At 48.3% G+C, this 27,907-nt stretch overlaps 2 protein-coding genes and 2 long non-coding RNA genes across 6 annotated transcripts in view; 1 reads left to right on the top strand and 3 right to left on the bottom strand.

Annotated features, from left to right (window-relative positions):
• PDE4B (phosphodiesterase 4B) overlaps positions 1 to 12,024 on the bottom strand; it is a 223,590-nt gene extending 211,566 nt beyond the window's left edge. The window contains exon 1 of the mRNA XM_062624426.1: positions 11,946 to 12,024. The gene's annotated coding sequence lies outside the window, so the exon portion shown is untranslated. The remainder of the gene's footprint in view (positions 1 to 11,945) is intronic.
• A 1,571-nt stretch (positions 12,025 to 13,595) lies between these two features.
• On the bottom strand, positions 13,596 to 16,798 carry LOC134166625 (uncharacterized). The gene is made up of 2 exons (XR_009965932.1): positions 16,737 to 16,798; positions 13,596 to 14,348 (listed from the first exon to the last, which is right to left on the bottom strand). It is a non-coding gene; the product is annotated as an uncharacterized LOC134166625 (long non-coding RNA).
• Positions 14,209 to 24,697, top strand: LOC134166624 (uncharacterized). The gene is made up of 2 exons (XR_009965931.1): positions 14,209 to 14,336; positions 23,798 to 24,697. It is a non-coding gene; the product is annotated as an uncharacterized LOC134166624 (long non-coding RNA).
• The window catches only part of LEPR (leptin receptor), a 63,484-nt gene continuing 60,271 nt past the window's right edge, over positions 24,695 to 27,907 (bottom strand). For 2 of the 3 annotated variants that reach the window (XM_062624424.1, XM_062624423.1), the window contains exon 19: positions 24,695 to 27,677. In XM_062624424.1, the coding sequence (XP_062480408.1) occupies positions 26,850 to 27,677 (828 nt within the window). In that variant the 3' untranslated portion in view covers positions 24,695 to 26,849. The remainder of the gene's footprint in view (positions 27,678 to 27,907) is intronic. The other variant, XM_062624425.1, reaches the window with a different exon arrangement.

The raw sequence follows: 27,907 nt of genomic DNA, 5'->3' as shown, positions 1-27,907 counted from the left end.
GCTTTAAGAAAACAATACTGAAAGCACACGTGTGAATAAAACCCTGCGTGAAGCAGCTTTGAGCCACGTGCTGGCACTTCAGAGCACTGATCCAGGTGCAGCTTTGCTTGCTCCCAAAGACACAATATCAATACTGAAACCCAAAATTGGTTTCGTTTCCTGAAAAGCAAAAGCTTTCTTCAAGCAAATCTGCTTTATACAACCACAAAGTAACTGGTAGAAATGAAAAGAGAATTAAAGGCTTAAAAGTGCTCTGGCGCAGTGATGGAATAACTACCAAGTGCATCCCGAACTCCTGGGGATGGGACTGCCATGGAAAAAGCAGGTAGACCTTAAGATGGTTTTATAACCATCGTTTGTGTTTTCCCCAATCCACAGCTTATCTGCAGACTGGAAAGACCCCCTGCGCTGCTCCCTGCACTGTAAGGTACTGAACATAAGGTCAATAAGTGCAGCAAACCCCTGCCTTCAGAACCAGATGATATGCAGACTCCACTCGCACTGCTGTATCAGTCCACTCTTGTTACCTGGCTGGGATCCACCTCTTAAAGAGAGCTGAAAAAAACAAATTCAAAGCTCTACCATTGCCCAGCCTTCTCCATGAAAGCAAACTTAGCAAAGATGAGCCTGGCCCCACCAACTCCGATGCAGAAGCATCCATTTCAGTTCACCATTTCCTCACTGGTTTTACATTGCTATACTGTAAGACAAGTGCTGGTGCTCAGGAACGTGCAGGTCTTTGACCCATTACACAGCCACAAGACCTACCAAATAAAGAAACAATTAGAGATCTCTGCAGAGTAAGATGGGAAAAGCAATAGCCATGACTACTCCAGGGATTGCAGCATATTGCAGTCTAATCATATAGTGAAGAATGGGAAGGGAGAAGGGCTTTTTTTTCTGGGGGCTGGTTGCAAATGCATTCTCTGATGCATTCAACCACAGCACAGACAGAAAAGGGCTTTCACAATAGACGAGTTGTCCAGGAGGAACATGACTACCACGACCCTAAGGTGAAGCAGAAGAGGAGCAAGTGCATTTCTGCTTGTGAAGAGGCCTGTAGAAGCACAAGCCATTCCTTGGAAAGGAGTTTGGGAGATAGAACCATAGAATAGTTTGGGCTGGAAGGGAACCTAACACCCACTATGCTCCAAACCCCTGCCACGGGCAGGGACACCTTTCACTAGAGCAGCTTGCTCCAAGCCCCTGTGTCCAACCTGGCCTTGAACACTGCCAGGGATGGGGCAGCCACAGCTTCTCTGGGCACCCTGTGCCAGCGCCTCAGCACCCTCACAGGGAAGAGCTTCTGCCTAAGAGCTCATCTCAGTCTCCCCTCTGGCAGGTTAAAGCCATTCCCCTTGGCCTGTCCCTACAGGCCCTTGTCCCAAGCCCCTCTCCAGCTTTCCTGCAGCCCCTTCAGGCACTGGAGCTGCTCTCAGGTCTCCCCTTCAGGAGCCTTCTCTTCTCCAGGCTGCCCCAGCCCAGCTCTCTCAGCCTGGCTCCAGAGCAGAGCTGCTCCAGCCCTCGCAGCAGCTCCGTGAACTACTTGAGCAGGTCCATGTCCCTCTCATGTTGGGAGCAAGATGTCTCCTGCTTGTTCCTTGTTTTACAAATAAAATGATGCCACTCACAGCAAGCAGCCAGAAGCAATTCCTCCTGATAGCAACAACAAGGAGCAAACCACAACAGCAATACCTGGGGTTAAGGAAGAGAAGCAATATTTTATCCGCCACAATTCACGAAAGCTTTTTACTGATGTGCACAACATCAACAGGAGTTTGCTTAGAGCTATATCACTATTTCTTATTTTAAAGCTTCTCTGATTTTACACGAGTCTAAACAAATACCCTCTGTTTTGCTTATCAAGTACTTCCTTTTATTATACATAACTGAATTGAGATATTCATTTCATTACAGCTATGTCACACGACAGGAGCCCTTCACCAGAACAGCACTAGTCTTGTAGACTAGTACATGTACAAAGCATTTTCTACACTGATAGCGGATGATTAAGAAATAAGGAAGGATGTTAAAGAACGTATCTTTCTCCTTCCTCCTAGTTAGCTACTTGTGTGTGATCACATTATTTTCCCTCTTTTAAATATATATGTAGTTTTGTGTATATGCCAGCAGACCCCTGAAGAAAGCAAAGCATGAGGTGAACATGTATTTTCCCAGTTCTTATGCCTGGCTTCATTTGAACACTGCTTGTTCTTGCCTTTCTGAGAAAAAGCATTTCAAATCTTCAACTGAGACTTGAACTGATTCATCAGTGACTTCCAAGCAGCTTGGGGAAGACAAAAGGCCCCATTGCTCCTCCAGAAATGAATAAAAATGAATGAAAAAGCAACATAAGGTCCAACTTACCTACAGAACAAGGAGCATTGGACACGTGGCATGTAACACATCAAACCTTTAACAGTGTGGGGAAGGGATTTCAGGATACCAGACCATTAGGCATATGCTGAAAGGAAATGTAAAGCTTAGAATGGGAAAAGAAGATCACCAGCTTCATAACACTGCCAGGCCCGATGATCCTGCTTAGCCAAGTATTTCCCTTTTGTTAATGGTTTTCATCCATCTGTAAGTTACATATATACATAATTCATCAGGGAAGTGCAACAAAGAGGGGTTATAATAGAGATTTCAGAATGCATTCCAGAAAGGAAGTGAAAAAAATGAGACAGAGAAAAGAAAGGAGAAACCATGAAACCAAGTAGGGTATATTCACATCTCCCAACCCTGTATACCTGGGAAAAAAAACAGTGGGGAAGTACCCCAAGAACTGTTAACAGCACAATAGTGTTATATAGCAGTATACCATTGGTCTAAAGCTTCTTCATGATGCACCTCTCTTGGAGTTGTCTCAAACAAGAATCTGTCGTAAAATCCTCAGGTCAACAAGATGCTGTTACACCCCATATGCCCCTCCAGCTCTGTTCTGGCTCTGTACCTCACCACCAAGGCTCCCTGGAGAAGCCTCTATAGCTTTCAAGGATGATAATGATGTGACAAGTTTCCTGCTCTCCTTGAAGGGTCCCAAAAGATATACCCTGGATATCCTTAGAGCTTTCTCCAGTGTGAAAAGGAGCACTTCTTATTCCAAGCTCTCAAAATAATAACACTTAACATCATGCTTCTGAATGCTCTTTGCCTACAGGCTAAGAAAGCTGGGGCTGTTCAGCCTGGAGAAAAGAAGCTGCGTGGAGACCTCAGAGCAGTTTCAAGTATCTGAAGGGGGCCACAAGGATGCTAGAGAGGGACTCTTCATTAGGGATTGTAGCGATAGGACAAGGGGTGATGGGTTTAAACTGAAACAAGGGAAGTTCTGGTTAGATATAAGGCAGAAGCTCCTCCCTGTGAGGGTGCTGAGGCGCTGGCACAGGGTGCCCAGAGAAGCTGTGGCTGCCCCATCCCTGGCAGTGTTCAAGGCCAGGTTGGACACAGGGGCTTGGAGCAAGCTGCTCCTGTGGCAGAGGTTGGAGCTGGATGAGCTTTAAGGTCCCTTCCAACACAAACCATTCTAATATTCTATGGTTCTTTTGTGGACCCAAAACACCAGCAGCCATTCTCAGATGAAAAATGGAGAATCTTGTGCTATTTCAGTGACAATTTTCCAAGCCAATGCCTACAGCAATTGCAAATGTTATACAGGGATGCCTTTTCTTCTAGTGGAATGACCAAAATAGGCAGTGGTGGGTTTAGCTCTTGCACCACTTGTGAGCTGTACGATTAGTATTCCTGAGCATGCTGTGCATCCCGAGAACATGATTTTCTTTGAACAGAATCCCATCACACAGAAGAAGAGGAGCAGCTTCACCCTGAAGGTTTCCATATGTTTTATACTTATTTTCTTCTCAAGAGCTCTTGTGAGGCTGGATCATTTTCTGTTTCTTATTTGGGTTTGTAGCTTCGGAAATGGTTACTACAGAGGATTAATCACTTTGGATCCCTCTCTTCCTGAAGTTCCTGGGTTTGCTATTTACAAGCACTCATCAAAGTATCCCTGTTGCAGGGAGCTCCATTCCAGATTTCTCTCTCACAATTAACAAGTGCTCTGGTAATTTCTGAAGGGGTTTTCGGTCCTGTTTATTCAAGTGCTGTGCAGTCTATTGCTTCCTCCATCAATTACTGAATTACAAAAGCATGAATGAAACAAAAAACAACTGCAAGAATTCCTTCTGAATCTCAGCATAGTTCTGTTCCTTCCACCAACGCTGCGAAGCAATTCTTCACTTGGTGACCACCTTGCAGGCAGGAAGCATTCACTCCACACCAGTCTGCATGACTCAATATTAAGCTTTGTTTAGCAACAAGAAGGTTAGAGAAGGTTCTCGCCCATAAGGGAAATTTCTCCCCTTTTTGCTTGACATTTCATAGTTTACCTCCCAAAACTGATTCTTATACATTGGTGAGGAAATGCTGCAGCTCCAACAACTCCCAGGCTTTTTCTATGATGCAGACAGGCACTTCATGTGGATTAGTTTCCAGAACAAACACTGTTTCTTGCCTGTGTTCACGCAGGACCCCAGGCAAAAGCAGAAGGAAAATATGATGGTTCTTTATTCTAGCAAAGGAAAGGGTCAAGGTCTTGTTTACAGGTTTAGAAACACTGTTGTGATAGAAAAACATCTAAAAGAGCATGACAGAGAAAAGCCTTTGCATTAAGCTCTCACTCCAGCTCTCTTTGCAGCTTCCCTGAGGGAGCTTTGTAAGAACTCAGCAAGAGTATTGTGTATAAAATGTTTCAACAGGTCGAGTTTCCTTCTGGGTTTGGGAGAGCTGAAACTTCCCTTCCAGACACGACTAACAAAGCCATCCTACAGCAGCAGCTTATTCACAGCTCCCCAGTCTTCAAGACATATTGTTTCACTGAATTTATTTTAGGTGACCTCTCTTTCCCCTTTTCTCTCTTCCTACTTCTGCACTTGTAGAGCAGAGCTTCTGTGTGTTGTTCTACAAGCTGTGCCCTCAGCAGCTTCTGAAAAATCATTCTTTCATCGCAAACATCACACAAACAATCCCTGGCCTGGATGCACAAACTGAAAAGTATTTGATAGAAAAGCTTTTAGTAACTGCTGCTGGTTACCTGTTACTCAACCTTGTACCAGCTGGTAGGTTTTAACTACAGTCATTCTATTCTGGTGCTGTGCTACTCAGCAGCACTTCATGCTTGGAATCACAGAATCCCAGACTGGTTTGGGTTGGAAGGGACCTTAAAGCTCCTCCAGTTCCATCCCCTGCCACAGGCAGGAACACCTTCCACTAGAGCAGCTTGCTCCAAGCCCCTGTGTCCAACCTGGCCTTGAACACTGTGAAGGATGGAGCATTCACAGCTTCTCTGGGCAGCCTGGTCCAGTGCCTCAGCACCCTCACAGGGAAGAGCTTCTGCCTAAGAGCTCATCTCAGCCTCCCCTCTGGCAGGTTAAAGCCATTCCCCTTGGCCTGTCCCTACAGGCCCTTGTCCCAAGCCCCTCTCCAGGTTTCCTGCAGCCCCTTTAGGCACTGGAGCTGCTCTAAGGTCTCCCCTTAAGAAGCCTCCTCTTCTCCAGGCTGAACCAGCCCAGCTCTCCCAGGCTTGTATTTTACCATTTGGAAGGCACATATTTTACCACAAATAGCTGCTATTCCCTGCAAAATCTGCTGCTTAGAATCAGGTCAAAAGCAGGGTATTATCAGCTGTGCTGCAAATAATTAGAGAGCAAGTGAGCACATATTAACTGTTCAGCCACTAAGTCGAGTCAGTTTAACGTTCTCCACAGGCAGCTGTTTGCAAATAAAGTGTATATCAGCAAATATTATCCAAAGTATTTCCCAAAAACACCATCAAAGAGGTTGCATCCTCATGATCCCACTGAAATGCAGCCCAGACCTTCCATGTAAATCAAAACCACTGAGGAGATTTTCCATCCTTTTCCTAGGTATCACTCATGACACTCCAAAGAAACATCAGTCACCTCAACTTCTCTGCTGCATTGCAAAGGATCCTGGTGGCTTCTCTGCTTTTCTGTTACCAGAAACTAATTTAACATATGATAAAGTACATCATACATTGGAATTCTGGCATTTCATCAACTCCCTGCAGCCCACAGGAAAACAGAACTGCTGCAAGGTTCCTTGGGCAATCAACAGCAAAATCAAAAGGCTTTCGACCACCTGAGCAGACGGTTGATTCAGAACCTCTGCATTAACTAGTGCTTCAGTTATAAAAAGAGACTTAGAAAGCCTCAGCCAGCTTAGTGTTTTCATTTTCGAAGAATGGAATGTAAAGAGAGGGGAAAAATACCTCTGAAGAGCAGCAATAAGGATTTGAAGTCTTCAATGATACAAAAATCCATGAGGCTTGCAGCTCTTTCTGATCATCTTTCCTGCCCAGACAGGACATTCCTCAGGCTCCAGCTTCCCCAGGATGGTGTCCACGGCCTGGTTTGGAGGCCCCTCTGGTGCAGGGCACCAAAGGGGCTGACACACTGTGTTTAATGGTGGATGGTGAAAGCTCCACAGGGGTAGGACTGCTCTAGTTAAACCTGTGATTCGGGTCTATGAAAGGAACCTCTACATTTATTCCTAAGGCCAAAGCCAGCAGGGCAAGGGACAAATGTCTCGATTTACTGGCACAGAAGGATCAGTATGGTCAAGGGTTCGATGGCCTCTCTCATGGAGTGAAAGCTCTGCAAACATTAGAGCTGACTCCACTTGCAGCTCTAAGGAAAACAGTCTCTTACTGTTCACAAGGGTGACAGCCTAACAGGAAACATAAGATCAAGGTTTCCATTACAACTTGCTATGCCTTTAACTCCAGCTCAGCAAGGCTGCTCACAGCCCATCAAAAGACATTTGCCTACTTGGCTCCAGCCATCACAATGTAAGGACCATAATTCAGCACATTTCTTAGTGGGTTAGCTGCTCCCATTTCCAATCCAAGATCAGAAACCCAGCCCTAGCCCTATCTGTGGCTTTAACCACCATCTAGTCAAGACTCGTTCTACAAGGCTGTTAATATCAGCCCTTACTGCTGTTATAGTTATCAACTCACAGTATGCCAACCCCTAACCCTAGTTTTAATCATATTATCACAAGTAGCATTGTACCCATAGAGAAATACACCTAAGCTCTCATCCCTTTTTTTATGTTGTGTTGCCCTGACCTCCCAAGCTCACCAGAATCTACTGCAACTTCAGATAAGCCAAGTGCAACTCCATAGCATGCACTCACCTCATCCTCTGCCCAAACACCAAATCCATTCCAGCCTCATTTCACTCTCCTGCAGCTCCTCAGGAACCATTTGTTTGTGCTAGCACCAACTCTAACCTGTCTCTCAACTCCCCAGCGATTTAACAGTAAAGATGTTCAGCCCATAAGGTACCAAGCTTTATAATTCTACCCCAAATTAGCCATATTAAATAGCTCAATCTATACAATACCTTCGGTCTACACTGTCCCAATTTCCACCCTGCATTTTCAGTATCATCAAGGTTATCCTTACTTCTTCCAGACCTTGAACCTGTACATACCCCTCCAGATGCTGGTTTGTCCTAGCCTGGCTTCATCCTCCCCTACAAATACAAAGCAACTCTGCTTGCTCTAATGGAAATGGATTATCAGTGTCCTACCCACACCTGACAATGCTTTCCCCCATAACGGGACACCTTCCACCCCTCAGCAGGTGAAAGAAGGCAGAGGTTGAAAGAGCAAATCAAATGCCACCATGAGCACAAAGCACTATCCAGCCCATGATGCAGCTTTTGGTTCCACTTGCCTCCTCATTCCCCATATACATACAGATGTAACACTCTTTGCTTGGCTTCTGAAGAGGAGAGAATATTCAGGAAAGAGAGATGGATGGAGGGGAGGAGAAAATCCCACAGACCACACTGAAAACCCACACAGACAGAAAGAAACAGAGAAGCAGTAATGACTACAGGGGAATTTTCTGGATCTTCTTCCCCAGACTTATTAATAAAGTGTATTGTGAAGTGCACAAACACAAGAAAGTGCCAGACATGGAGTGCACATGTGCACTCACAGAATTACACTTTATAAGCCTCAGAATAGCCCCAGATCTAATCCATCCTCATCCACTAATCTATTTTCTCATCACTGACAGCAACGCCAGATGCTTCGACAGAAAGTGCAAGAAATTCCACTGTAGGCAGACACAGGATAATCTGCTCTCCTGAAGGCTTCCTCCAAGCCTTATTTCTCAGAGGCTGCCTTCAGCTCTGAAGGGTAAACATTTACATCTTTCCTGCAGCTCTCCAGAATTGCCTTTTTAGTTGTTTGCAGAGTTTTCCCTACTTCTGGATACTTCTGTGATTCACAGGAATTATTTTGGATCTAGCCATGTTCTGTGCTTCAAAAAAGCTCTGGCAAATAGTCCCTTGGTCTGATTCTGTATCTAATGGAAATAAAATTAACAGGCTTGATTTTTTCCAGTTTCACTCCACGCTTACTTGTTCTTACATTGTATGACCAAGAAAAAGGTTCTTAATTTACCTTTCTGTACTATTCATCATCCTTTTTCTAATATGCTAACTCCTAAACTATTTGAGATGTAACATGTAGGGCTGAGAGGCAAACGGAACCAACGGCATTTTACCCTCACAGAAGAGAGAAACAGACCTTTCAGGCACATTTCAAGCAATGTGATACTATCAATTTGTTCTTTTGTAAAAAGAGAGCTGGGCTGGGTCAGCCTGGAGAAGGCTCCTTAAGGAAAGAGCAGCTCCAGTGCCTAAAAGGACTACAGGAAACCTGGAGAGGGGCTTTGGACAAGGGCCTGTAGGGACAGGCCAAGGGGAATGGCTTTAAGCTGCCAGAGGGGAGACTGAGATGAGCTCTTAGGCAGAAGCTCTTCCCTGTGAGGGTGCTGAGGCGCTGGCACAGGGTGCCCAGAGAAGCTGTGGCTGCCCCATCCCTGGCAGTGTTCAAGGCCAGGTTGGACACAGGGGCTTGGAGCAAGCTGCTCTAGTGGAAGGGGTCCCTGCCTGTGGCAGGGGTTGGGGCTGGAGGAGCTTTAAGGTCCCTTCCAACACAAACCAGGCTGGGATTCTATGATTCTTCAAAAAACAAGTTTTAAAGCTCAAAACTAGATTCATAATTAAAGGCATTCAGCTAAAATGTTTTACCTAAAGCAGCTAAATAACCATTCCTCCGCATTGCCTGAAACCAAAACACTGCAGCAGCAAGAATCAGAAACCGAAGCTGACAAATTATTTTAATTCTCTAAACTAGAAATAAAGAGGGGAGAAAAACCCACAAGCATGAGTAATAACATCAGATTAATATCCTTTTGCTTCAAAAGCAATATTCAATGTACGTAGACACACATTCATTTGCAATAGCCCTCAAGTTTAGGGGAGTTCTTTCACATCATCATTTTTTCTATGCTCTTCTGTTAGTTTTCTTCCATCTGCTAAGGCTATATTTATCCTCCTACCATAATTATACAACTCCATTTAGTGATGGAACTAGTGTAGAGACTCGCATGCTTTTTTTGCTGCATGACAGGCATTGACTTAAACAAACCAAGGTGCCTCTACGCAACGTCTTGTCAGTGTTTCTCAGTGTGTAAGAACTACCCACACCTATAACAGGATACTTGGACCACGTGGATGACTCCAGGGGAGGGTTGTTTGGGTAAAACAAGTCTTCCCAAGTTATCAGTGCTTCAAATTGCCATTTTAGGCAGGTTTCGATGCTTCTATCCATGGCTATGCATTTCAAATGTGGAAATTCAAGGTGATTGTAATGACTTTTTAAACAAGATCAATGTTCACCGAGACAATCACTCCACTAATCTGTTATAAGCTTCCCGATAGATAAGTCGGATTCTTGAGTAAGGATGTGAATGCTGAATAAGGAGAAGCCCCTGTGTGAGGTGGAAAGAGATGGGATGTAAGCTCAGGGGTGGTTGGGATGAATGGGAAGGTCTAGGACACAAACATTCCGAGCTGGATAAATGGAGGGGCTGGTGAGCACCTGGGAAACCAAGAGGAAAGAGGATGAACAAAGCTGCCCAGCCCTCTACAGTACTTCAGAGCAGCAACAGAGGAAGCAGCAGAAGGATCTAATGATTCTGTTCAGCATGGTCAGACCAACAGGCATGGAAAATGGTTTGGACAGTGAGGTTTTCATCAGATATAAAATGGCACATACTGGGGCAAAGGAGGAAACTGCAGGAACCAGAAAGCACAAAGAGCTTTTGTGACCTAGGCAGGAAAAGGAGAGGCTGTATTTGCAGAAGGCAGCACTCTATTTACTACCAATAAATGAGAAAAGGCTCCTACCAACAAACACCAAAATAGCGTGGGATCAGGATTTGTTATACCACTTATCTCCGTAACACAGAGTAACCTTCACTTGCAATTTGGAACCTTGATGCAAATTCAACCTGAATATGGTTTGGGAAGAAGCAGCCAATAAGGCTGAATCTTGTCTTTTACTTCAGGTTCACGTTTAAGCACTGCATTAAAAATGGTCTACTGGCATCTGAAACCTCCAAAGATGAGAATGAAGTAAGATTTAGCTGTACCTGGAGTACCTGAGCAGGCACATGGAAAGATACGAAAATAGATTAGACAAGAGAAACAGGTAATTACAATGAATGATCTGCTACATGCAGCCAGCACAGTACAAAGAGTGCTTTCCTAGGACACTATTAGGTAAAGAGCTTTAGTTTCTAGATGATTTCTAAATCAGAGATTTATTTACAATCTGGCCACCACCTCTGGAGCCGGCGGGGAGGGAGGCAGCAAACAAGCATCTCAAAGTGGTATAAAAAGTTCCCTGTTCCATTGGATTTCAAACATGCAAATGCAGTTATTCAGCTTATTCCCTGCTGCTCCCTCTGCACACCAGCATTTCTGAGGGAAAAAACATGAAATCTGCTGTTAAGAGAATTTACAAGTCTATCGGGAATTGTCTCTTCAGCATAGGTGGTACTTGGATAGGAAATGCATTTCCTATTGTGGCAGATGCTGAGCACCACAAAAACCAACTCCTTACCTGCGTGGCTGCGTTTCACCCCGAGAGATCTACACATCTCGCTGCGTATCAGAGCTGATTTATCGCTCCTCAACCATCACCCAGAGGTGAAAGGAGAATCCTTCTCTGCCCTCCCGCATGGCACCCCATGGGCGCACTGGGAGCTGCTGCCTCGGGGCTGGCATGGAGCTCCGCAGAGGAAACACTCAACTTCCAGGTCCTCCCTGAACTCAGCACCACCCACCAGGCACCGAACCGGGAAAGGGAGCATCAGAAATAAAACAAACTGACTCAAACCACATGTTAGCGGGCATGATGCATCGAGACGAGAAAATGCCACAGGGAAACTGAGGCCGGGAGGGCTGACCCGGCAGAGGGACGAGGGCCCAAGGCTGCGCATCCCCTCGGAGGCACGGATGGAGCCTGACCCGTTTCTGATGGGGGGGACACACACCTGGCATGGCATCCCCCTGCCACACAGCACCGCGAGTAAACGATGCCACAGCAAAACAGCCTCAACGGGCTCAAAATAACACAGGGGACTGCAACGGAAATTAGGGAAAAATAAAGACAATAATGTGAAAAATAACCCAAACAATAATTAAAGTGCATCTTCCTCTCTGGAAAACCACAACCCTTTTCCTCCTAAGCTCTCAGTTCTTAACCCCATGTGATTCAACACGACAAAACTTGCTGGAACCCCCGGAACAACCCACAAGTGACTACGGCTTCTCCCTGCCTCACCAAGCCTGGGGCGCTGAGGTGGCGGCACCGCCATGTCCCGGCCCGCCGGGACCCCACCGTCCTCCGGGACCGCGGGCACGGCGGCTCTCGGCCCCGTCCCGTCCCTCCCGCTCCGGAGACCGACAAGGACTCGGCCCCGGGCCGCAGCCGGGGCATGCGAGGGGCGCTGAGGCGCTGCCGGCGGGCAGGGAGCCGGGGCAGCGCTCACCGCTTACCTCAGGCAGCCCGGCGCCGTCTCCGTGGGCTCCGCCGCTCTCCCCGCACGGCGCAGGTTCCCCGTCAGCCCCGCTCCTCAGCGCTCCATGGCTCCGCCGCTCCCCGCAATGGCAGCAGCACGAAGCGGCAGCGGCTCCGAGCGCGGCCACCACCTGCCGGGGCTGCGCCGGCGGCTCGGCTGCTCCCCGCTCCGCTCCGCTGCCGGCCCCTGTGGGCGCGGGGCGGGCTCGCCTCAGCTCCCGCTTCCCGCCCGGCGGGCGGGGCGGCCTGAGGGGCGGCCATGGGGCGGGCCGGACCGGACCCGCGGCCTCACAGACCCGCAGCGGCCGCCGTGAGGGGAGCGGCGGGGGCCGGGGGAGCCCTCTGGAACCGGCGGGCCTGCCCCGGGGGGGGAGCTTGGGCCCAGCACTGCTCGGTGCGGGAGCCGGGAGGGGACACCCCCCCTCACCTCAGCCCTCCGGGACGGGCAGGAGCCCTCGGGGCCTCGCTGCCCGGGTTTGGGCAGCAGCCGTGCTGCCGCAGGGTGCCCAGGAGTAAGGCAAGAAGCCGGTTCATTATCGCTGCACCAACAGGGGCAGAGCGGGGGCTTTTCAGTCTGGAGAAGGCTCGGGGGGGACCTGATGGCTCCCTACAAGTGCCTGACAGGAGGATGGAGCCAGGAGGGGCTGGGCTCTGCTCCCAAGGAACAAGGGATGGGACAAGAGGAACCGGCCTCAAGCTGCCCCAGGGCAGGTTTAGATGGAGCTGAGGAACAATTCCTGCCCCAGAGGGTGCTCAGGCATTGGAACAGGCTGCCCAGGGCAGGGCTGCAGGCACCGTCCCTGCGAGTGTTCACACAGCGTGGAGGGGAGGCCTCAGTGCCATGGGGCAGCGGTGGCCTTGGCAGGGCTGGGAATGGTTGGACTTTGTGATCTCAAAGGTCTTTTCCAACCCGGTCGATTCTGTGGTTCATGGCACTTTGAGGACCTGCCTTAGAAAACACTGCCGCCCTCTGCGCCCAAAGGCAGGCATGGAGGGTACCGCAGCCTGGCAGAGGAGCCACTGGAAGGTATTTAGGCACCATCACCCACCTGAGTGGAAAGCCACTGGCGTAACCTGGCCATGCTGGCCAACACTCGGCTGCTTCTCTTACATGTGCAACAGCAAAACGCTCACCTCGGCGCGCTAAAGCCGCTGTATGGTCACAGCATCCAGAAACACCCATGATGTGGAAGATAACTCATTTTACATGGTTTTTGTTACAGTAGGAACGTCTGTTTGATCCCAATGGCCATGAGGGTGTTTGATGTCTCCATCAAAAGCCAAGTTTCTGGAGTAACGATGTGAAGGACTTAATTCACAGTTTAGAAGGGGACGTTTCTAGTCTCTGCGGTAGCAGAGCAGCCTTTGAAAGCTTTATAAAGCCTTTTAAAAGCTTAATGAACCCTCTCCAAGTGCCAAAACCTCAGAATCCTGAATGCAAAATAAAATGTATTCATTATGGAACTGTTTAAATTAAGAGTTAAACTCTATTTGTGGATGACACAGAGACCCTTGATTAATGACTACAGCCTCTGAAAACCGAACACAAGGCTGCTGTGTTGTAACTTCGCCCAAGTACCACCCCATAGCCTAGTATCCCACCGGCCCCCAGTACGGACCATACCAGATCCGGATAAACCACTCTTTATGCAGTGCAGTGTAAAGGAACAATATTGAATGAAAGTTTTGTACCATATAATCATAAAGAGAGGGGAGAAAAGGCTGTAGAGCTGTTCAGTTACGTTGTGGTAAAGCTAAGAGCTGATAACTGCTTGATGGAGTTCTATAATATAGAGAAGTTTCCTTTTGCATACACAAAGTAGAAAACTAATTATGAATAAATTATAATTTTCCCTTCTCTCAAATAAGGGCAAATTTATCTCTGTGCATGAAGTGTAAAGCAAGTGTCAGGCTGCTAAGAGTTGTAATTCAAATGGCGATGTGGGTATATACTGTATTGCCTTCGTTACTTCATATTGCAAAGAAGAAAAGCAGCCTCCATGGATACATGGTGCTGTAGTGCCAGAGTTGTTAAAGCAGCTGAAAAGCAGTCTCTCCAATGTTTTGCACTGTTATAACTTACCACCTCATCCTTTCCTTTGCCAGCAAAAGACCTCTCCAGACACATACTAGCCTATCCCGAAGTCCCAAAAATAGAAAGATTTGCACCACTAGCTTGAATACCTTTTACCAATGTCATGGTTGGATGTGGAACTATGCTTATGTTTGGTTACAGGAGCTGAACTTTGTCCTCTCACACTAAAGCAAGGCACCAGAGGCTGAGATTGGGCAGGAAGAGGAGCTCTCACCTTGCAGAGCAACCAGCAAGGCTTTTGTGCCTGGGAGCACATCCAGTCCTGCAGAAGAAGGTAACTTAGTGCCTTATCTTTACTGAGCAGCTCTCCTGGGATGGTTCAACCTGGTGCAAAGCAGCAGCAGCCAAAGCAGCCTGTGTGGCAGTGTCTGCAGGCGCCCTCCTTGCGATGGGGCTGTGAGCCTCTGCAACCCTGCTCAGGGTGACACTGTAGGTCTGAATGCACTGGGGTGGCTCACAGCCCCATACACTGACAAGGATGGACACAGACCAGTCCTGCCCCAAGCCTCACCCTTGGGTAGAGGACGCCTTCAGTTTTGTCATGTGAAGGATGTGCTTTTGGGAAGGAATAAGGCACATGGGTCCCAATTGCCTCAAGAAGAGGCAAGCTGGACCAGCACCAGTCCTAGTCTGACCTGTACTTCATAGGCCTTTAATTTCACCAGTTTCCTGCTGCTCAGCCCTGTGTGTCTGACTAAAGCCTCTCTCCCAAAGTCTCCCAGCCTGGGTGAGGAGGTAGGACAGAGGAAGCACCACGTAGCAGAATGTTCCTCCTCTGGTTGCTCGCTGCCAGCAGTAAAACATGTACTTAACACTCCAATTTGAACTTGTCTGACCTCAGCTTTCAAGCAGCGGTTCTTACGCCTTCCTCTGCTAAACCAAACACTTGGAGTATTTGACATGCTAATAAAGTCACTGCTTAATCCACTGTTTGATAAGCCAAGTAGATCAAGCTCTCCACATTGATTATACATGGCATTTTCTTCTCTCTTTACACATTTTTACAATTTTTCTAGGCCTCTCTAAACATGCCAATCCCTTTCCCAAAATTTGGGCTGCAAAACCATTTGTAGCGTTTCAGAAGCATGAAGGAGCAGTGCATAGAAGCAAGGTGATCCCCTTCCACCACGAATGCTGCCTTGGTCAGAGAGTCGTGTAAGAAATCTGATGTACAAGGATGCTCAGCTTGTTAGGTTCAGCAGCTCTTCTCTGGATTCTAGATTAAATCTCTGTGGCTTAGGCTGACAAATCCTCAGTTGTTGCGTGTGAAGCCTTTTGCAGAGCTGTTTCTTAACTATAAGCACCACACAGTTATGGCAGGAAACCCTTATCTTCTAGGCTACAAGGCCAGGAACATTAATATCTTGCTCTTAGTCCCCCCCAGCCCTCAGGGAGCACATACTATCTTTTAACTCCCTGGCCATAAGGAATAGCAGTAATCCTGATACAGCCAACTATTCACAAACACTGAGGAGGTTCCAAAGCCTAACAGCAGACAGAAGTGCTTCACCCTGACAGGAGGACCTGGTTGTTACTGCTGTGTGGTAGCTTGCTGCAGCAGTAGCCTCAAATGATCCTCCTCTCCTCACAGCCCTCTGACATCCTATTGGAAACTCAAATACTGGTAGCAAAGGCTGATAGAGGGAGGATGAGATGAAGAAACTCCTTCAAGCTCATCCTGTGATCATATCCCAGGCTGTGTTATTCTTATCTTCCTCCACTGAATCTGCCAAGTCAACTTCAAGAAGTCATCCATGGCATTGATGTTCCACCGACCCAAAGCACTCGCGATCTGCACTAGAACTGAACACTGTAAGCTGCAAAGCTTCCTGCTCTTACACTGCTGGACCAATATTTACCAAATACCAGCCATGAGCACAGACTTTTCACTATCAGCAAGCTCTAACCATCCAAAAGGACTGAATTCCCCTGAATGTGACTGATATCCTGCCAGCCCTGTGAAGAGGCTGTGACTTACACTCACCAATGCTGTTTAATTAGTGCTGTTGTCATCTGTAACTCTCAAACATGCAATACCCAGGCAAACCCTGTATTCCCACTTGTGCCACATCAGCTTAGCCAGTTCATGGCCAAACCTCCTCATTCCTGTGAGGCCACAGAGAAGCTGCCCAAAGGCCATCTCCAAGCACATCTCTCCAAAGCTGATATCCATCACAGCTTAGCACATATTTAGGCCAAGGCATGGAGATGAAGTTGTTTTACTGGTAGTGATGAATTGGGCTCCTCCTCTCAGAAGGTAGGAGAGAGGCATCTGTTCTCATTCTCCAGAGTCACTCCACACTTAAACTTTTAATCCTGGGATCCCACAGCCTTCCATACAGGAACTGGCAGGATAATACACTATGTGGCTTTGGGTGCTTTCTGAAAGGGAACATCCATTTCACTGAAATGGGGCTGTCTTCCTCCACTGCTGGACCTTCCCCTTACAAAGTCACATCCTCATCAGTGGACAGACAGCTGGTGAACACTTAGGTGCCAACAATGCAGAGATGATGCACGGATGGTCAGTAATGCACTAATGCAGTAACTCAGGGGCATTTCTGGATGCACTGTTGACACTGAGCTCTCATTTACCAGTCTGAGTAATGCTTTCCATTCTTGGAAAAGGATGGAAAAGGATAGAAATTTCCAGGATGGAAAATTGCCTTCTTACCATTTCTGTCCCATGCTGGTGTGTGACTGTGGTTCTTCAGGCCTTCATCCCCTCTCAGCTGAGAAGGAAGGAAGGAAGGGCACATGAGAACATGCTGGGAAGGAAGCTCAGGGCACATCAGAAACTCCAGCTGGTACCCAGGACATTGTAGAGCATCACCCCAGCAGCTCCAGGAACCATCCTGGACTCAAGTTCCCCATAAAACAAAACCAAGTGCAGGGTCCTCTCCTACCTAATCCTCTGTGCTACAAACCCACCATAGCCAAAAAGCTGCTCAGTAAGATGCTGAGTATTGCCAACACCTCCATTACTGCTGGATGGTGGAGCTTTGAGGCCAGAAAGTAAAACTGTCTGAGGATCAAATCCAAGGATATGGAATGAACCAAGAAGTAGATATCATTAATAATGTGTCACCAATTATTGCTCCATGTGAACTGTACATTTCTTGGGCTTTGCTTTCTCTACTGTAAAGAAACAGAGCAATGTGCATGTAAAAAGGTGGGGGAAAGTCCCTCTTACCAAAATAGGACACTATTGCATCCATATTTTTTCCCTAAGGAGACAGAAAAACACTAACCTGGCAGATGTTACTCATTCTGCTTAATGCACTCATATTTTGGTGATAAATGTGGTAGGAGAGCTTGTACAGAATAGAATAAATGGCTTTAGTGAGGTACTGTCAAAACAGTAAGAAGAAGATGTGTTTCCCATTAAACTAAAGAGGGAGTAAAAGCAAATGTGTTTTGAATGAGGATGGCTGGCATTAGGGATGCTAAAAATAAGGGGAAGTGAAGGGGAACGCAGTCCTTACTCCACTGCCAAGAAAGAGGAAAATGGTTCTGTCTCTAAGGGGAAATGACTTCTCTCCCATCTCTTCTTTGCTGGTTGACCAGTTGAGGATCCACCATGAAGAACATCACAGGCAGGAAGGTTTCCCAGATCCTGGGGTTCCTGTGCCCTCCAGCACTCCCCAGCAGGCAGCACAGCCCCAGAGCTTCCACTGGGAAGCTGGTTCCTGTTTTGTGGTATTTCACACAATCCTCTGGCTTTGTTCCCCCTTTGTCCCTCCTCCAGAATTTCTCTTTCAGAGGAGTTTTCTTGGCATTCAAGTGGAGAAGGTGGCCAGTGCCTCCCGCATCATTGTCTTCCTTCCTCCGTGCCTTTGGTTCATGAATCCCAAACAGCTTTGTCATCTTCTTCCCCTTCCATAAAGGCCTTGGTACCAGAGAAAGGAATTCAGGGGAAAACTGATGGGAGGCTGCAGGCTGCCGGGAGATGAACAGAACAATATGGAAACCAGGGAGGAAATAAATGCTCTGAATACTCTGAGATCAATGAATTAATTCATTGTCCAGGATTAATGAGTGCTTGTGCTCCCTCTGTCCTTCCACTGCAGCTGAAGCAGCTCATATGTATCAAATAGAGGGGAATTAAGTGGGGTATAACAGATGCTTCTGTGCTCCTGGCATCAGGCAATACAATTCACCCACCACATTTAACACCATCAGGAGAAGAATTGTTGCTTTCAAGAGCTGAGGGAAGGCAGACTGAGCAGGAGGGACAAGGTGCAGGGCAGGCATTTCATCCCTCCTTAGCATCCTGGTAGTATTAGAAACCTGGTTGGGATAAATGCATGGAACAGTGAGTTGTGCTGTGAAGGAGACACTTCCCATCCCTTCAGAAGTTCATTGGGAGGCTGTTAGTAAGTCCTTTTCCTCACGAGTGGATGACAAGACTGCTATCGATTCCCAAGTCAGGCACATAGAGAGAGAAATCCAGCAATCCAGACAGCCCCACCACCCAGAGAAAGGATCAGCTGGTTTTCCATATGAAAAGAGCAGGAAAACCAAACCCCTGAAGCTTGTTCATTTTAAACCCCTCTAAAATACAATGGGCTTCTTAAACACAGGAATTTCTCATTTCTAACCCAGCATGCAGGTATAGCCTGCAGTGGTCCGGACTCCAGGAGGTGGGAAGCAGTGGTGGCATGAAAGGCTTTGTCACAGCATAAAGCCAATGGGGATTACTCTGTGGATGAGTTCTCCTTCTGGAATAAGTTTGAAAACCAGAACATTTCTGCTTAAAGACAAGAGTATTTCAGTGCAGAAGTAACACTGCAGCACTTGCAGGGAGGTGAGGTTGAGATGACGCAGACTCTGCTTTCCTCTATCGGCTTTAGGGAACCGGGGGATTCTGAGCCCTGGGACAGCTGTAAAATAAATGGAAAAATCCCAGCAGGAAGGTGGATTTTGCGCCCTGTTTGGAATTGGTTTTAGCAGGGAGAGCAGGACAAAGCAGGGTTTTTTCCAGGCAGAGCACAGAGAAGGGAGGACGCGTCTGTCACTTGGAGCGCTGCAGCTCTCGCACACTGCTCCGTGCAGGCGCTTCCCTCCTCTTCCTCCCCCTCAACCACCCAGTACCGGCTGACAGGGCTGCCAGACACGGAACTGATTCACTGCACAGAGCCCCTCATGAGCATCCCAACCCCTGCGAGGGTCAGAGAGGGAAACGGAGCTCAAGGGCAGAGCTGGCACGCAGGGAAACAGGCTCTGAATAGCTCCCATCCTCACAGCGAGCACTCGCTGGCACGCAGCCTGAAACCCAGTGCTGATGCATCCAGCCCAGTTTACAGAGCTGTGGGAGGGAGGCCTGGCCTGGCGGCTCCATGTGGATGAATCCTGTGAAAATACAGCCACTAACAATGTTTTTCAGCTCTTTGCTTGCATAAGAGCTGAGGCTGGAAGGGCCCTGTAGTTATCTGATGAGGGAACCAGCCAAAGTCCCATCGGATAAACTGATCTGATCACAAGTCATACACGAAACAGATACAAGAAATGAAGTCCTGACATCACAAAACCCAGCATTTCCTAACAGATGAAGAATAAGAGTTTCAAAGTGCCAGGAATCAAGCCACTTCGTTTAATTAAACATCAACATTTTACATGGAATAGAAAAACAGGTTTACTTTGAAACAAATACTGAAGGCTCAGCACTGCAATGAAACACAGGTTTAACATCATTTACCCTCAACAAATAGCTACAACCACAGATTTCTGTGAAGATTCAACCCATTCTCTCAAATGGCCTTTTGCTTCCCACATCCATTGTGGAAATCCCAAGTGATGATTCCTGCACCACCCATTCTCCATTATGATACCTTATTCAGGTATCAGATCCCAACTGGACACAGCCCTGGGCAGCCTGCCCTTGCTGACCCTGCTTTGAGCATGGGGTTGGACTAAACAGTGTCCAGAAGTCCCTCCCCACCTCTGCTGTTCCATGATTCTGTTCACACAGTACTATTCCTGTCAGGATACTTCCAAATCACCAACCCAAGCTGGATATATGCTCACCCAAATGATTTATTCTGCACACCATTTCCTTATAGCTGCTTAGGGAAGATCACCAAGAGAGCTAAAAAACCCCACCAGCTATTGCACTGTATGAGATTTATGCCTGTTTTGTCCTAACACAGACCTCACCGTTCCTCCAGGCAGACTTCCAAGCCTCCATCCCAGGGTGCTGGGGACAGTAATGCTTTCCCTGGATCAGCTCCAATGGCAGTAACTGGAGGAGACACATCCCAGTGCTATGGACCTGCCTGGCAATCAATGAGAGAGACCTGAGCTGAAGCCAGCCCAGAGGCTGGGATCAAAAGGGACCATGTAAAGCTATGATAGAAGCACAAACACAGACCAGCACAACCCGCAGGAAGGCTGAACTTAAATAGAGCCCCTGGGCAGGGCCTGTGGGGGCATGGCCCAGGTGAGGCTGGTCAGGGCTCTCCACTTCTCACATTGCAAAGGGATTTACTCTCTTTTCCCACCAGGAAAACCAAGGAGAACCACAGCAGGGTCACTGTGCCAGGAGCAGGAGGCAGGTACAGCACTCACTCACCTTTTGGACTGCTGCACGGGAGGGAATGGGAGCTTCTTCCACACTTCAGCCTCCCTTTCCCAGTCCCAATCTGCAAGTCTGAGTCTAGATGAATGCCTGTGAACTGGCCTGTGAAATCCCTCTTGGAAGTCCATCAGGCATCTGGATGACAGGTCCCTGCTACTTCACACTTCTTCCCTTCGGCTCTGCATGTGTTCTGAGCAGAACGGATGGCTCCAAACTGCCTAAGGGCTACAACAGATCTGTACAATGTAGTGCTTTCCCTGAGACAAATTCAGCACATGAGGAACATTCCCTCCATGCTGGCCTGTAGCACTCCCATGCTTCTCATCCCCCTTCCCAGTTGTTCATCTCGGCTCATGACATCATTCCCCTTAGGAATCACAGTCTTTCTCTGATTTGAGTCAACCTTCTGCTTTTCCTTTTCCAGGTCACTATACTTGGTAAATAGGGCACAGAGCAGTTGTAGCTGTCTGCTGTGAGCCCTGTCCTCTGGCTGGCTCAGAGCTGCGTGCAGGACCCACTCCTATCTCTTACAATGTGCTTTACAAGGCAGTTTTCTTCACTCCTTCTCATCTCCTTTATTGTCATTGCCTCTGCTTGCACACACACAGAGAAACCCACAACAGCAGAGTGCAGACCAAGGAAGCTGCACCTCATGCGCAAACATCCTCAGCAGGCCACAGCCACTGACAGCAGGGCTGTGGACACACAGCGTTTGCACAGTGGTGGTGGCTGTTGAAGCCCAAACACCTTCCCTGAGGACACTGCTCTGTGTCAGCCCCATGAGCAACCCTGAGCAGCAGCTCCTGGTCTGTCACTGGCTGAAGGAGGCAGCTACGTGATCTGTAGGGTTATAATGTCATAGAATCCCAGATTGGTTTGTGTTGCAAGGGACCTTACAGCTCATCCAGTTCCAGCCCCTTGCCATGGGGGTTTGCCCTCTCCCGGTTTCCTGCAGCCCCTTCAGGCACTGGAGCTGCTCTCAGGTCTCCCCTTCAGGAGCCTTCTCTTCTCCAGGCTGCCCCAGCCCAGCTCTCTCAGCCTGGCTCCAGAGCAGAGCTGCTCCAGCCCTCGCAGCATCTCCATGGCCTCCTCTGGCCTTGCTCCAACAGCTCCACGTCCCTCTTGTGCTGCTGCCCCAGAGCTGCATCAGGGCTGCAGGGGGGGTCTCCCCAGAGCACAGCAGAGGGGCTGCTGGCGGTGCAGCCCAGCACACAGAGGGGTTCTGGGCTCAAGCACACACTGATGGGTCATTCCCACTGATCAGAGAAAGAGCAAAGGGGACCCACAGTTATAAAGAGCTAATAAAATGATGTCTTTTCCGAGCCTATTCTCAAACCCCACAGATTGAAACCAAAAAGAAACCCCCAGGCCCCCGCATGGGGAGGAGCAGCTCCTCAGCTGGTGTTTTCATGGCCCACCACCAAAGCAGAGGGATGACAAGCTGTTCCAGCAAAACAGCATCAGGTTCTGCAGCTCCCTTCTGACATTAGGCAGGCAGAAGACTAAATAATTATGTCGGTGCCAGGCTCTTCTGGCCCAGATCTTTAATCATCATCTGAAGCTTGAAATAAGGCTCCAAGTGTTTCCTTCCAGCACAGGTTGCAAGCCAGAGCCTGCGGCTCCCAGCACTGCCAGCTTTGATTTGGGAGAATTAGCAGCGAGGCTGTTCGTGGCTTTCCCATTACACCCATTCTGCTTCCCATCACACCAGAGGCTTGTGACAAGCTGCTGGTTTCAATGCTGAGCTTCTCTCTACAAGTAGGAGCAGAAGGCTGGTTGGTTGGTGCCAGTCCTCAGTGCTGTGCTCACGTTTGAAGGCATAAATAGATGGTTTTAAAGTCATTTTGGGCGATAGGAAAAGGGCTTTGTTTGCCATCAGGATGGACCCATCCAGGGCCATGTAAAGAGGTGCTGCACCTTGCTGGTGACAGGAAAGGCAGGACAAGACGCTTAATTACAGCCAGGCTACAAAGAGAGGTGTGACCTTTATCACACGCAGGCTCCACACAGCCCAGAGACCTCCCTGTCCACGGCTTTCCATCGACATGAAAAGCCCCCCCCAGGGTCTCCTTCCCTTCATCTCTCTTCATCATCTGTTTTCCCATTCATTCCCCAGCAGCAGGACACCGCGTTATTTCCTAAGCCATCAAGAGTGACTTTCAGCTCTCCTGAAGAGAGCTTCTCAGTGCCTCTCCCTGCATTGCTGATGACAGCTCTTGCATAAGCAGCTCCTGATGGGTTCTAATTAGAGCCTCACACAGACAATTCACTTTGCCTTTGTTTAGCATAATTAGTGAACAGAAGGACACCTGCCAAACCCAAGCGGGATTCCAGCCCTGAAGGTGCTGCCCTTTCCAGTTTGGCTCTTATGGAAGGGGAGTTGTTCTTGTGGGTGCTGTTGGTGCTCCTAGAGCTGTGTGCCAGCAGTGCAGTGCTCTGTTGGGAGAGCCACAACCCTGCCACTGAGGCTTTGGGAATGCAGCCGTCCAGAGGAGGCCATGGAGATGCTGTGAGGGCTGGAGCAGCTCTGCTCTGGGGTTGAAACTGGATGAGCTTTAAGGTCCCTTCCAACCCAAACCAGTCTGTGTTTCTGTAGCTGTGCCTGAGAAGGGGTTGTGCTGCAGGTGTAATTGCTGTGCAGCATTTAGAGCTCTTGTGCACTTCAGAATGACGTATCTACCCTTAAAAACCAACACTCAAACTACTGCCACAAGCAGAACCCCGCTGCCATGGATGGAGTGTGTCTCCAGTACATAGAGGGGGAACTGGGTTTTGAGTATCCACCAGCCCCGATCCAATCCTGAACACAGGCCAGCAGCTCAGCACTGGCCAGGCACACACTGCTCCAGCCCCTTGCATGCAGTGGAGCACCAGACAGGGAAAGCCACCCTCCAACACCGCTTTACAGAGTGCCTCTGCCCAGGCACCATCCCTGCACCCAGGAATAAGCAAATGTGGTCCTGCTCCTGTGTAAATCACATATATCAGCTGCCCAGCAAAAGGAGGCTGCTGTGAACATGGAATGAACCACAGTTATCCAACAGGACGTGGGAACTACTTGGCTTTGTTAAACAAGGGAATGACCCGAAGCTGAGGGTTAGAATACGTGAGGAAAGCATGTGGTAACTCACCGCAGCTCTTCATTCCCTTTCCCAAAGGCAGACACTGCCCACAGGAGCTGCAGCTGTAACTGGAGCCTGGGAAAGGGCAGGCAGCAGCGGATGGCGGATTCAGGATACGCAGGTTTTGGCTTTCTACAAGAGCAGAGAGAGGGAAGGAGCAGACTGAGTGTCCATCCCACAGGAATGCAAACGCCACACTGGAAGCCTGCTCCAGGAAGTGCTTATTGAACAAACGCACACAGCTGCATCCTGCCCTCCCTGCGGTCAGGACCGGGTTCACCTGCACTGTCAGACCCTGGGACTGGGGATACGGCCTGGAGTCTGCTTCAGGAAAGGCACAACTACACAAGGGATTAGATTGCTTGATTCCACAGTAATTACACTTAAAACCTTCTGGGTTTGCTGAAGCACAAGGGATCAGGTAACATTTGCAGTATTTCTTACAGGGACAGCAGGGGTTTTGTAAATACCAGGTCAATCAGTGTTTCTAAGGAGCACCACTGGCACTGGCCATGAAAGCCTCACAGTGAGATGGCAGAAGCACCCAGGAGGACAGGCCAGGCTTCCAGAGGTGGGAATAGCTGGATATCCACTCACTTCCCTAAGGGAGACATTCTGCACTGCTTTGTTAATACAGAACCCTCCAGCACAGCTGAGGAACGCCAAGGCTGGGAACGCTCTTCTCCCATTAGATCAGAGGCATGTCAGAGTCCTTCATGATGGGGGAGCAATGAACTCCTGCCTCTTCTCCAGGAAAGCCTTCCCTGGTTCTGATCATTCCTGTGGTTCATGGTCCTCCTGTCCTCACAGAGGCACTGGATAAGGATTTGATATGGTAAAATCAATGTGAGCTTTTAATTTCCTGGAGATTGATGCTCTTCAAACACAACCAAGTATCTTTTCTGGACACTGCGATTAAAGAAAGCTCAAACCTGATGGTGAACCCCACATTTATTCTTCCAGTCTCCAGCTCTCACACAACCATGTTTCAGTGGTTCCCATTACTCTGCACCCCAGGCTAGCAAGAGGAGAAGGCTGATGTGCAGAGATCCAGGCTGATGTGCAGAGACCCCAAATTTGGTCACACCACAAGCGAACCCATGTGGCATTAGGTGGCACAGTGTGGGGGCAGCCAAGCTTCACCAGCCCCCCCCCCCCTTCAGGGAATGCTGGATCTGGTGGACAAGCCATCAGGAGAGGCAGAATCCAGCACCCGAGCCCATTCCCAGGGGAATCATGGGACCGCAGAGGTTGCATCACATCAGGTTCACATGCCAGCAGGAGGGAGTTCTGTTCTGACGTGAGTTCCAAGTTCAGCATTCACCTGGGTGCTGATCACAGCTTTGCTGCTGGGACTCTGCAGGAACCTTCTGGTTTGTCCCTGCAGCCTCCAAGCCCATTTTCAAGTGACAACGGTGTCTGGTCACTCACACAAAGCAGGTTTTAATCCCACACAACAGCTCCGGAACAAGTACATTGGATCTGTGTCACATTCAGTAAGAAAAAGCTGTGGGGGCTTTGGTAAAGCTCAGCTTAACTCCAAAGTGCAGACACACACGTGCTGTGGTCCCTTCTGCTCTTTAGGATCTCATACTGCTAATACTCAGTGTTTCCACACCTCTCTACCATGTACTATCATTGCTGGGGTTTGCCCTTTTGGGTTTAAGTACCTATGTGAGTTTTCCATGAATTTAGCTTTGGAATACAGAATATATTCATCTCTCTTAGCTCCTCAAAATAGCTCTTTGGAATGTCTACAAAAATATTTACTATCAAATAGAAAAAGATACGCTTGGCTTTCCAACAAGTGTAGTTTCTTTACCTGCTCATCCCAGAAAATACAGCTCAGATGCAAGATGCGGTTTTCCTCCCACCTGAAGCTTTCCAGCTGAGCAGCATAGGGTTTGTGAAGGCAAAGTGATGTCTCCAAGTCCATGCAGGCAGAACAGCTCAACACAGATCAAAACAGGATCAAACCACTGCCTGTGCCACCGCAGGCTCTTAGGAAAGGGGGTTGGAAATGATGTTAGTTTGGCAGCAGTACCATTTGTACTAGAATCCCATGCTCAACAAGAAGAACATGGACATTTTACTTCCAAGTACATGGTTTTACCTGGATAACACCCCACAATTAAGGCAGCCACAAGAGTTTTGATTCTTTCCTCTGACCTTAAGATGCTCTTTGCTGCTGCTGATGAGTATTTTCAATTCACTTTAATAGAGACCCTTGTAACAGGGTTAGCTGTCCTGGATCAGGGCCTCCCTTCCAGCAGCTGAAACACAGTGTTCCCACTGCTTTTTCATGGGGACCATTTGTGTATTCACAAGCTCTGTTTAACCCAGATGTCAGCTCAGCAATAAATACATCAGGATCTGGGAGGAAAAAAAGCCTAACAATTATGTTTGGTATTTGTACAGTGCATCCATTTCCCACCAGCTTAAGTGTATCGTAGCCTGGAGTCTGCACCGCATCCAGGTCAACTCACCCTGTTGCACTCAGTGTCACAAATCATTCCCAGGGAAATGACTCATTCCAGCTTTCCCCCCCAAAAAAACACCTCACATGTACATATTTCAACCTCCATGTTAGCTCACTCCTTCCTGTCTTGCCCTTGAGGTCCCAAAGCAAACCCTAAACCAAGAACAAGCTCTTTCAGGACAGTTTGCTGTGATGTTTGAGGAGAGAAGAAATGTGTGTGTGTGTGTGTGGATCTGTGCTGCCAACAGACACACTCTGCTATGGAAAACACAGTCCGTTGGGATCACATCCAGTCCTTTCACCTGAATGTCCATGGCACTGAGTCCCGTTCCAAGTGCAGCTCTTCACTGGAGGGCTCGCACATACACCTGACAGGCATTGACACAGAGATTATGGCACCAGAGGCTCGTCTGAACACAAACAAATCCCAAAAGCAAGGCCCCCCACTTGAAAAATAGGTGAAGAAATGGAACTTCTTCCTGCTAAAACCCTGGCACTCAAATCCAGAACCAGTTACCCAGCTTCAAATCAGGAGAACTCCTGCAACCAGTCAGCAAAGGGAAAACAGGAGAACATACCAACACCTAAAACACCATTAAGTGCATCAAGTTATGGTGTGGTGACTTCAGAGGTCTTCTCCGTGCTCTCCTGCACCTTGGCTGCAGTCATCTGGAACTGTGGCATGTATGGCATGATGACTTTGTACTGAAGGCTGCTTTGGATAAAGGCATTTAAATGAGGTGGTGTGTGCTGCAGAACCCCCCCATCCTGGAGCAGATCCATTGCATGCAACTGACACATCACTCCGGAGCTGTCCGTTAAGAAAACATCATTCTCCCTTTTTCCCAGTGACGTTATTCCCAGGTAACACAAGCTCTGCTCAGGGCTGTCTCCATCTGGGAAAGCATCATCATGATCTGAAGGCTCTGAAAATCCCTCTGAAGAGATGAGGGACAGGGAGAGAGTCTTGGGCTGCCTGATGGGAGCATCGGGGAGTACCAGAAATGCCCCGTTTCTCACCACCCAGGGGCTGCTTGAGAAGGAGCCTGTAGCTGAGGAGTCTTCAGCTAAGAGGCATCTATCAAAGCAACTTCTTGGCCTCACTTTGTGTTCATAAAGCCCACTTAATCTGGAGCTACTGAGGACAGTAGCGTATTTAATATCAGACTCCCCTGTCAGTTCTGCACTGCTTTGGCCATCGTGGGAGCTCTCAGAGAAGCTGCTACTATGGAAGTGGCTGCTGGAGCAAGCAGAGTCATGTGCAGAGTCTTGTGGTGTTGCAAACATGGAATCAATGACTAAAAAGTCTTGAGAATCTTCCTTCTTCAAGACTTCAGTGACACTGATGTCTTCCAGCACTATTGCTGGTTCCAGAAGAAGAGGCTCGAATGACATTGCTTCGGGGTGCTTGATGAAGAGATGCTCAAAAGTTTCAGGCTAGAAGAGAAGATTTTAAGCTCAGTCTTAGTTCAGGATTAAGCTACTGATGTTAAGAATCACAGACAACCCCCCCCATAGCTTTAGTATGAGTACATTGCTGAAAATCCTCTGTGTCTGTGTGTAAGTAAAGACCAAGGACAAAACAAAGACATGAGAAGCTGTTGGTGTGTCAAGTGCTGCAAAGCAAGTGTTCCGCTTACCCTGTATTACGTGTACCCTTAAACATC

The sequence above is a fragment of the Pezoporus occidentalis genome, unplaced genomic scaffold, assembly GCF_034315485.1.
Source record: "Pezoporus occidentalis ecotype Australia unplaced genomic scaffold, CSIRO_AGI_Poc_V1 ctg267, whole genome shotgun sequence".
In the NCBI taxonomy this organism is placed as follows: domain Eukaryota; kingdom Metazoa; phylum Chordata; class Aves; order Psittaciformes; family Psittacidae; genus Pezoporus; species Pezoporus occidentalis.
This window is presented reverse-complemented; position numbering and strand designations above follow the sequence as displayed.